Source organism: Ptychodera flava, unplaced genomic scaffold (assembly GCF_041260155.1).
Source record: "Ptychodera flava strain L36383 unplaced genomic scaffold, AS_Pfla_20210202 Scaffold_41__1_contigs__length_1339820_pilon, whole genome shotgun sequence".
In the NCBI taxonomy this organism is placed as follows: domain Eukaryota; kingdom Metazoa; phylum Hemichordata; class Enteropneusta; family Ptychoderidae; genus Ptychodera; species Ptychodera flava.
Genome location: NW_027248363.1, coordinates 1,144,854 through 1,156,523, shown reverse-complemented (window position 1 = coordinate 1,156,523; position 11,670 = coordinate 1,144,854). Strand labels below are relative to the sequence as shown.

Genomic DNA, 11,670 nt, shown 5'->3' with positions numbered 1-11,670 from the left:
TGCTGTCAATAATAGCGCCCAAGCATTGCCCCTTTTTCGTTTCCATTTTACCTCCCACTTACACGCATCTTTTGTACAGTCAACAGGGAGCCTATATCAGATATACGAAAACCGAATAATAAGTTGATGTGTTACATTACATCATTGACTTCAAAAAAAGTCGTCTTCACTGTAAGATAACCTTCCTCATATGTGCATTAGATCTTAGAGTATTCTAGTTCATAAGTGCCTCATTACGTCCTATTGAACACCCCTAGCGTCAAGTATCGCTGTTGACCTATTCACGTCTCACTGATTGTCGGCTATCAGGACGACTGCGATTATGGACAATCAGACAGAGATAGACACAGAATGACATAACAATGTATGCAATTCATTATATAGCCATATGTTCAACCCTCTAGATATTTCAAAAAGTAAGCTTTAACTTCTATAACTATCAGAGAGTAGAAGAGCTGGGTTATACTCGTATCGCAATTTTTATTGATAGAAATAATTTCCACTCGCACATCAAATCACCATTATGTAAAATTCCATTTATTGTGAAAAAATCATTAACTCGCCATAATAATCAATTTAATGGAGAATCTGAAATGCTGAACAAAGTATTTTGCAGTTTTTGAAACTTCGAATATGTAAGATTATGACGTTTTCGTGCGACCTCTATAGAGGGCGACATGTTTTATGAATGAAGCGGCAAGGTACTGCGGAAAATATGCAGCACCCCAAGGCAACAAGGTCAGCCCAAAATATATAGTTTATAGTTTTCACATAATTGTAGCACAATATCAGCAAATTCCATTTTGTTTGCATGTAGAAATGCTAGAAAACGTTCTTGTTATATTGCCATTTTCTCGAAACTTTCACACAAAACTCAGAATGAAACGACATTCTGTAAAATATTTTAAAAGATGGTCTGGCTGTGCTAGATTTTAATAAAGCTTATTCCTTTCTTTACAAACTAATTTGCGAAAAAAATGGTGACTTAGCAATTTCTCAGCGCTATTGATGAATATTTGAAGCCAAATTCTACCTTCAGTGCATGGTAAGCAGCACTCAAAAGTCATTCTTAAAGGTTTTTCAAACCTCTTCATTGAAGGAGATAGCCGATGCTTTTGTGTTCGTCATCTCATTGCATTCTTGAGGAGTGAAATTCGTCATAAAGCTGGGTGAAAGGCATACAATGAATGGGTGTGGTTTTATTTTACTACGATGTTGAACAAAAAAAAAATCTGGGAACACAACTTTTTTCTTGTAATATTTCCCGTCGACAAAATGTCACCGTACAATACAGTTATACAAAAATTTACACCATTTTTAACTTTGCTTATTCATTCCGCCTAATTGGCGTATAATTGTTTACTGTTTCGTAAGTGGAGTTTTAAACTGGGTAAATGGCTTTGTCTGTATTTCAATGCATCGTGCAGAATAATCAAGAGTACAGAGAGAGATTTAAACTGTTTGCTGCCCTTAGATGCGTTAAGAAATGTAGTGCATAACTTTTTGGTGAACACTCTTATTTCAATCTCTAGTATTAATGCATTCCTTATGAACAAATCATTAGTTTATGTTTTATAACAGTAAAACTGTTGATTGCATTTATTATTCTGTCGTGGCAAACAGTGGTCATTAAAATCCCTTGTATATTATTGTGCACACAAGTGATTGCGTCACAAACGACAGATCAAAACGAGGCCGGCAGTTCGCCGTGTTTTATCGTATTCAAATATTGTAACTGTTCTCGTTTGTGTTTTTCTTGCAAGACAATCACCTTCTTCTCCCAGTTTTGTCGGAACATGATTATTTCTTCTTCTAAGCACAGCAGCTCGGAATTTTGTCGCATGATCAAGCCTTCAAGTCCACTGATTCCCGTCAGTTGAGATCGCGCCATCAGCGACAACTGACGCTCGTCTTCGTTAGTGTTAGAGGGCGCCCTATATAGTTCGCTGTCTTCGATCGTGCAATCTTCATATCCGCTGTTGATTTGGCCTCTGATACGCCGTTGTTGCTTTTTCGTCAGATTTTGGCTGATTGTCGGAAGTCCTTCATCACACCTTGTCTCATCTTCACTGGCATTTCTTCCCACGTATTCCTTGGCATTTTTTGCTAGAGGGAAAAAAAAAAAACATACCGGAGAAAAATCATGGCACAGCAGGTCACCAACTCAAGATACTCGAATTGCTTAGTTGCTATGGATAGTGGGATTTTAGGACAAAAAACTACACTTATGGCTCAGCAATCAGCAATATTAAAGCTAAAGACACCGTGATGCTATTAAAATGAGTTTATTGTTTCGGAAAATTATGTCTCTTTTGGTAGTGATAATGAAGGTATCAATGATCCAACATACGAAGTTATATGTATATGAGCAGCAAACAATTTTGAAATAACATATATGAAACAAGAATTTTTTTAATTAAGTTTTTGAAGGAACAGTAAAATGACAGGGCAAGTAGGTTAGACGATCTGATGAACAGCTTAAATTAGTTGCTGACTTCTACGCTCCCTTGTTATGCAAAATTTTTAATCGAAGTGCAATATTTGGCACATTTCTTGATCAGTCAATGGAAGGAAGTCCGAGTTGCTCCTCTGTTCAAGGCTGCTTCAAAACAAGACCTAGGTAATTACAGACCAGTTACGATACCACGCATTATATCCGAAATTATTAGCGATGCTACATCTCTTAGGCGGTTTAAATCTTACCTCTAAAATCTCATGCAGCTGAAACGTACTAGATATTTGAAAGAGCAAACTTTAGACTATATATTTTAAAAATATACATAATGCCACTACCGGATAGAACAAGAATATTCGTATGGTTTTTAAATGCTTAAATAATCTTCCACAATATATGAAAAGTGTTTTTATCGAAATTAATCATGGAAGAGTTTCAGGATCTAAGGTGCGAAAAGTATCAATGGTTCCTGTAACGAATAAGGATTTAACTGCGAGAGGATTTATTGTAAATAGTGCCGAACAGTGGAATAATGTTAATTTAAATATAAAATCCAGAAACTGTGTAGTTTAAAATTTTCTTTTCTCGGCGCTTATCGAGAATAATTTAAAATGTTTAGAAATTTAGTTTTCTTGTCTATTTGTTTTTGTCGTTTAGAGTGTGCTTTTATTTCTTTCTGCGCTGGCTCATTCTACACTTTTGCCATTAAACATTGTGTTGTTTGCATTGCGTTGTATTGTGCAAGCTTTGATTGTCATGTTTCAACTTTTGCTCTGCTTTTCTATCAGTATGCAGATCATTTGATGACAGTTGGGAAGATACGAATCTTTACTGATGAAATTAACGATCTACCCTCGTCTGATCGGGTTTAATAAAACAATAGTTAATAGATATATAACAATGGCTATATTCGTAACACATTTACATTATCTATGTTGAGTGCCGAATACGTGGTATTCTAACACACTTACATATGTACGTAGAAGTCTTAAGCAACATACTGAAAGCGATACTGAAAAATATTGCTCCAGACGTTTAAAATGATGATGAGATACCAATGCAGAGAATACATCTTCATATTTACACTGACTTTTGGAGGAGACTGTGACAGCCGTATCATCAACTGAAAGCAGAAACACTGAAAGCAGAAAGTCTTTGACGTCATAACTTCGAAATTAGAAGAAAGCCCTATAAACACGTGACCCTTCCCATACCTTTTTCTCGTCTATGTCTCGGTCTCCAGCAACACATCTCCCAAATAATTCCCACTATGACGATACAAGCCCAACCTGCCATCGTGTACAGTATTAAGGTTACTGTGTCCGAGTGGAACAGCGGTTCGGGTTGTATCAGAACATCAAATGTTAAAGGCTGTAAAAAGAAATCGAAAACGGTGCAACTAGATTACTTGATATTCGAAAATGACTGTGATGTTATCTTACTGGCAACAAAAATTGACCACATTACAGCTGTACTGAAGATATCACTTACATTCTAATCAGCCATACACCTTTTCCCGGTCATCCCACAATGCATTGCTGCGGCTTTGAACATCCTATATACACTCCAAACAACAAAAACATACTGATTGTGTGTAATGGGGTTTGTTCTACAGGAATGACATGAAATTGCAATGCCAAAATTGCCTTTTGTATTTTGTCTCCAACGGCGACGAAAAAGTAGGTCAGGGTTACCTACCATGGCGTTCTATAAGTAACATAGTCCCCACTGCTAAAACGTTCTATAAGTAAAGCATGCCTTGTATACTCTTGCGCAGAGTGCATCATGGGACCGGCAAAAGAACTTTATAATAATAATAATAATTTATTCATTTATAAAGCGACTAAATCCACACAAATAGTGTGATCAGAGACGCTGGGTAAAATTAATCCATACTTACCCTTATAGAACCAATCATTTCATTGAGTCCCACAAAGACGCGTTGCCTGTGCGAATGACGTAATCGTGAAAGCAGCCTATCGTCTCATCCTCCATATTAGTCACCATTACACCATAATGCACGGGGTTGTGCACTAGCTTAGCGACGCCCAAACCGTGTTTCGCAATCTCATTGGCCCTTGCTGCGGTAAAATACTGATCAACCAAGTAGCCATCCAAATCAGAGACAGGATTTCGCAGCATTTCACGGTGGGAGGTAAAGACTAAAGTAGAAAATTGATCAAAGTCACTAGTTTACTGGAAAAATGAGAGGCAGTATGATAATTATATATTTCATTCGATGCAGACGATTTGATTATTTTGGTCAAAGCTGTCAGGACAAAGCTTAGTTGTGACCTTGTGCAAAACGCCAGGAACAGATTTGTAATCTAGCGATTTAGAAATGATATTACAGAAAGAATTTACTGAAAAGTGTTATCCATGCAAGATTGACGTTTTACCAAGTAAAATATTTTATATCGGTTTGTTTCTGATTTTTTCTTTTTATTGCGTGTAATGCTGCGTTCTAATCGTCAATCGAAGCACGATACAAAAAAAAGAACAACACTTTGAGGTTTTTCGTTGAAGGCAATTCTTTGTCATTGCTCGAAGCACTCTTGTTAGAGATGAATATCGGGTTAGGCCAAACAAAATTATGAGTGTTCCGGTAACCCGATCTACCCTAGAAAAAAAACCGCCAAAACTAGACATATATTGTGCGTTTTCAAAAATTGTTTATCAACTTGCTAAAGTTGTGAGTCTCTGCAAACAAATATAAAATACGAATTCCTCCGACCTACTATCATATTATTAGTGAGGCATGTTAGGGAAAGCACACGATTTTTTATTTGCCCTTATCAGAGCTTTTGATTTTCTGATTAACTTGAATGCTGAATTCAATTAAGACTGCGACCTGAGTGCATCAAATCGTAATGTTTAACGTCGGGATTCGCTGCCACTTTCAATTTGGCTATGGTACGGTGTGTGGGAAAGGTTGATGTTAAATTTACCAGCGATTTCTGCTCCACTGTCGAGTGCAACTCTATGTTCTTCTGTTCCATTCACAACGCCAACCTTTTGAAATAAGTAAAAGTTAATTTAGATTAACCCTTTGAGTGCTGTATTTTTTCCCACTAAAATTTTAGTGCACCATTTTAACAATGTTTATGAATTTTTCTGCAATTCTTTTGATAATTTTGGACCAAATGGACGTCAAATGTCATTGGCTACAGATTTGTATCAAAATTATGGCAAAAATCTGAAAAAAATTGACTGGGGGTACATTTCATAAAGGCGACAAAAGTTGACTTTGGCGCTCAAAGGGTTAAAGTCACACTGTAATGATAGATTTTATCTTCGTGACCATTTTTTTGTCGATTTGGTACTGTTCTCACGTGCTCAATTAGACGGCTGAGACTTTAAAGTAATCCCCTCAGCTATGAAAACTCGCTATTCGTTCGTTTATAAGAGGCAAAAATTAATTATCCTTTCTCTATGAGCAATGCCAAGACAGACGGCAAAGCGTTTTGTCTTCTTTTTAGCATTTACAGATATATGAAGAAAGCAGCTTCACACAAATCTATTGACGTGCATTCGTACAGATACGGTATTGTTAATCAATTACCTTGTGTCGTCGTTGTTGTTGTTCTTGTTGTTGTTGTTCTGTCTGATTCTTTGAAATGGTGATGAGGATTGTTATAACTCGTCAAAAATTTAAGAGAAGAAAACGTGGTACGCATGTTTCGAACTGATGCGCAAGATAAATATAATTGAACTCTTTTTCGCTATTTTCTTTTACTTGTACGCCTTATTTGAGTCGTTGGAGACACACTGAATTATTAGTTGATTTTTGTCTTTCATTGTTAACGATATGGCGACTATTATATGCATAGATTACCTTCATGCCTTGCAGATTGTACTCGACAGCGAACGTGTTTTCAGTCATTTCAGTGGTGACGATAGCTGTGAACACAGACAGTATAGCGACGCCCACGATGATCCAAATAATTCCGAACAGGCGGGCTGGTATTGACCTCGGAGATCTGTCGCCGTAGCTGCGTTAAAGAATAGAGATGTTTAGCAACTCGTAATTACGTTCCATCAGTACGCCCGCGTAGCATCTTTGTCACGTGATAACCGGACGTCGCGTATAGCACAAACGTTCGGAACGGCAAACGACATTTCAACGCATAGCTATAATTAATTTAAGTTTTTTTAGATTTTCTTGATGCTTTGTGTGAATTTAGACAAGCAATCCCATAAATAATCATTGTAAATTAGCAAGCATCTTTGATATATTAATATTTTGCAGAGTCTTCACCAGTACTAGCTATAATTTTGGGACATGAACGAAATGTTGAAGTCTTTGCTGACGGCTCGACAATATTTCTGCGACTGCGCGCATGGGGCCACAGTGACTACTACGAGTCTGTGATATGCACAGCACATGCCTAAATTCCTTGTGCATACACACAATTTTAAAATGGCAGCTGTACAGAAACTGGTGACCGCAACCTAAGCAGCTCTATATGAACGAAGTGATTTAACCAAAGTTTATTTGGCGAAGTCTTGCAGTGATTGGAAAGCTACAAAACTGGTGAACTACGAACATTCAGCAGATGCTGAATTGGCTTCAAATTTGCTCGACATTCATCACTACTTCAAAGGGAAAAATGAATGTTTATCTATAAGGGACGACCCCTCCCGTTGAGTGCCAGATTATTCAAATCCATTCTCGGTACGCTTTCTGCTTAAAAATGTTCAGTAGACTCGATTTCCTTTACCCACCCAACTGTTGTCATGGTGACAAAAGCCCACCAGAAACCTTCCCAGAATCCACGTATAAATGGTCTAGGGAATTCGATAGGGTTGCGCCAACGGTCCTGTAAAACAAAAACGGAATAAGGATTAAACATTATTTCCTGAAAGACAGACGATATCGTGAGAGAAATTATATATATATATATATATATATATATATATATATATATATATATATATATATATATATATATATATATATATATATATATATATATATATATATACGATATATCAATTCTATCTGTAATTATTAAATGGTCAATTCTTGAGGAAAATTAGTCCTGAACTGTTTTGTGTTGGAATTACATGCATAATTATTATTTTCACACTTTTGTGTTGATTTTTGTTTCATATCTTACAGGATGTGACTGCGCATGCGCACAGTCATAAGTGTATGATTATTGTCAAGCGAGAAAACGAAAACAATTCCCACGCAAGGGCTGAGAACAGCCTATTCTTCAGAGTGGATAGTTTCCTTTAGACTTTGACGAGCAACCTGCCACTAGAGGGCTATACCCGTGTCTTGAAGATAATACAAAGTAAATGTAACGGACGAAATGGTGAAGACTTACAATTTCTTTTTTGACTATTCAGTCACATTTACAAGCCAATTCAGGAGGAACGCCTTCAATAATAATACAGTCAAAGTGACTATGTCAGTAAACAGTTAAGGTGGGATACGCGCCTCCCGGCAGTCAAAGTTTTCCAATACATTTGTCTAGCATTTGTGAAGCATCAGTTTGAGCGCCAAAATCAATTTTTGTCACCTTTAGAAAATATACTCCAGTCATTTTTTTTCAGATTTTTGTCAAAAGTTTGGTAACAAAGTGTAGCCAATGAAATGTGATGTCCATTTGGTCAAAAGTTATCAAAAAATTACAGAAAAATTCATAAAAATTGGTAAAAATGTTGCACTAGAATTTTGGTGGGAAAAATTACAGCACTCAAAGGGTTAAAACTCTTTCGTAAGAATAATATTTACCATGATTTCAGGGGGTTTTCTTTTGAGAATCAAAAATTTTACTTTACCGCAGAAGGGAAGATAATTAGCTTAAATTGTAAATATGAAGGGTGATTTGGTTTTCTAGAACCAAACTCCGTACTATGACCCCTGATTTTAAAAGGGAACGGTTTAACGTTTCATTGAGAAAGTTGGAGCGAAAGTTTAAGTCTTAAAATCAGCACAAAAGAACGGAAGATACGGTATCGACATATAGACAGACACCTGCCGTATCCAAGTCATTTGTTTAATATTTCATTACACATACAAATTAGGAAGTTAAGATTTTTCATAGCAGCTGGCTGTATCACTTTATAACCGCTGTCATGGTAACACAACATAAACATGATTGATGCTGACTGACTGAATTTCCGTACGCCACCGTTGCTAGTGTGGCCTTCCTTCCGCCATAGTTGTAGACAACCTTTGGTTTATCATTTTAAAGACAGGAAGTTCATGCGGACTGGAGGCAAAGTCAAGTGGCCGACTGGAAGCAGTGTTGCCAGCAAGCATTCAGCTTTATACACTTACACGGAATCAGTTATATATATATATATATATATATATATATATATATATATATATATATATATATATATATATATATATATATATATAAACAAGGCTAAACAGAATACACTAATCTAGGCTCAGTTTTGGTGACTAAAGACGTTAAACAACTAAATATGCAAAAAAGATGCATTATGTAAAATTCAGAGAACGATTAAACCGAACTGTTTGTTGGTTAACAGGTGGGACTCTTCATTTTGTAATAGAAATCAACAGAACACCGGGTTTTAGCAAAAGGTTTCTTGCCAGAGGTTGAGGCCATAACTGAGGTTATACTTTTACATTGACGAAAATTTTTCTATGTATGGTACAAAATCTTTATTTACTATATCAGAATATCACCGACTGTTGTACATTGAAGCAAGACGTTCCGGAAAAAAGGATTCGCTACTAATTAAAAACGAAATGTTTCTCTTTTCAGATACGGTCCTCTGAAGGGGAACCATTAGATTTTGCGACGGTTGATGAACGGGACATTATGTATATCAATTTTTGCTTGTTCTGCACAATGCACTGCTACAGATAAATGAAAAATTATGATTTGGATATCTCAAGTATTTGAATTTCATAAACGATCTCACTTAATTAAATTGATAGTTGTGTGGAATATGACCAGGTCTGAGAAAGCAGTCGGGTGATGGAGTCCTTTAATACTATAGATGACTACTTTATTACTATACTAATAATAGACAGTGGCTAATACAGTGAAGCATAACACTTGAGTGAGAGACCGTACATAGAGTCCAGTGACGTAAAGTGTCTCTGTTGAGGGTGGAAATGTCTCCGATTAGGGAAGGCGAGGTTTCTCATTGATACAGCAGTTTTGGCGGGAAAAGTGTCCATGAGTCACGAGAAAGGCACATGATAGATTAGACATATGGTCATAGCAAATGGAATCTCTGGTTGGTAAAATAAAACAGTGATAGGAAGCCTTGCCTCAAAGCTTAGTCTTACAAGGAATGCTATCTGAGTATCTATAGTAAGACACTGTACTAATAATGATGTAATACAAGAATATATTTCCTAACACTAGTTTAAATATAGTCCAAATCACCGTTTACTGTAAGTTACCAGTCAATGGAAAACAGTAACGACTTGCATACTTAAATTCGGATGAAGATGAATGCAAAATGGAATGATTAAAACTAAGGTGTGCTTATCAATAAATTTCAATACGACAAGGGGGTTGCTGTGCTTTTATTGGCATCAACATGTTCCATTTATGTACGACACAATTTTATCGAAGGAATTTGCTCATGTTCATGGATTTTACTTTTCAGAAAAAACTGATTGACAACATCTAGCTCGTAACGAGCTTGTCGTTGAGTGTATTAAAGTATAAGCAACCGCCGTCTGAAAGTAAATTGAAAATACCATTTGCTGCTCGGAAAAATTTGTTTCACTTTCAACTCACAGAAAATTACAGTAAACTTCTCCAAAGCCTTTAAGCTTTGATTTCAATGCATAGAAGTCCGTTAACGGTCACACAAGGTCATAGCATTTGAATAATATCTGTTCAGAAATACTCTCTATAAATACGACTAATCGTTATTGTCATCAGGGTAAATTGTTTTGGATTTGAAAATTGGAACTCACTGCCAACTTATCTGTCTCTTAAAAGATAATCAAGCAGAGACTGAAACTGACTTCAAGATGTAGAAAGTCTTTATTGACAAATAAGGCTATTTATCTAATATCTATCTAATATCTTAGACTAATATCTTTCAGTGCTCAGCGCTAAAAGCAGAGCGTCTTAATAACACAAATTACTTCAAAGACAAGAACTAATTACTTTTTACTTGAAGTAATCTGTGATATATATATATATATATATATATATATATATATATATATATATATATATATATATATATATGAACTATTGTATTTTAAGTAGTCTGCGTTATTTATAACTCTCTGCTTTTAGCGCTGATCACTGTAAGAAATATCAAAGCACACGACAAGGCACAAATTTTATGACGTTTGTATTTGATGTCATGTCAGTGAATTTCGATGTTCCTGACTCGAACATCTGTTCTAATGTTGACGTCAAGGTAACAAAATTATACAGCTAATGGAGAAAATAAAGAACAAAAAGTGGCGGCAAACAATTCTGGGAAGTTAATTTTTCTAGGTTTTCTAGGAGACAATGTTCACTCATTTGTTGCCGAGTTTCAGAGCGCCTCTTGGAAATTCCAATATTGTTCGGATCGTTGAAGAAAGCTGCGAACGCGTGATACCACGAATAAGGATTTGAGCGACGCCTCACGTACTCGTTCCGATGTGATTGTATTTGCTAGTCTTCTTGAGAGCACCTGCTCTTTCCATTTTATTTCCGGCGATTCGATTGAAAGTTAATAAAATCACTCTTGGCTTGGCAAATTTGATGACAAAGGAAACATTGAAGATTTGATATTTCCCTTGCTCGGAAAGTGAGCGATACACGAAAGATAAATATTGCCACAAGACTGTGTCAACCATACTTCCAAATGAGACAGAATATTGCACTTCCTCTAATCAATATTATCAAATCACGAACGCTTAAAGACATCTTTACTTTCATCCGAATTGAGCCACTGAACTTTTTATGCAACAGGTTTTACCTATCGTAAGATCACGACCCACCAATTAAACATGTCCGAACAGATTGAGCGTGAAAAAATAAATGAAAAGAAAATGTTGTTATACTCGTTGTTATTCGACCGCAGCCGTGATTTGGCTAAAGATTATCTTTCAAGGTCGTACGTGGAACACTTAACTCTAATTACTTACAATTTCTTTTCTGCTCTTTCTACCGTTAACAGTGATCGTTCCCGTACTTGACCTTAGCAGTGAACTGAAGCAAGAATGACTCCCGGAAGTGCCGACTCAAAACAATATAATG

At 36.2% G+C, this 11,670-nt stretch overlaps 1 protein-coding gene across 1 annotated transcript in view; it reads right to left on the bottom strand.

Moving 5' to 3' along the window:
* Positions 1-516: 516 nt before the first annotated feature.
* LOC139128008 (uncharacterized) overlaps positions 517-11,670 on the bottom strand; it is an 18,248-nt gene continuing 7,094 nt past the window's right edge. The window contains exons 2-7 of the mRNA XM_070693869.1: positions 7,181-7,275; positions 6,291-6,447; positions 5,404-5,467; positions 4,356-4,617; positions 3,670-3,826; positions 517-2,106 (exon numbers count right to left, since the gene is read on the bottom strand). Of these exons, the coding sequence (XP_070549970.1) occupies positions 4,370-4,617; positions 5,404-5,467; positions 6,291-6,447; positions 7,181-7,275 (564 nt within the window). The 3' untranslated portion in view covers positions 517-2,106; positions 3,670-3,826; positions 4,356-4,369. The remainder of the gene's footprint in view (positions 2,107-3,669; positions 3,827-4,355; positions 4,618-5,403; positions 5,468-6,290; positions 6,448-7,180; positions 7,276-11,670) is intronic.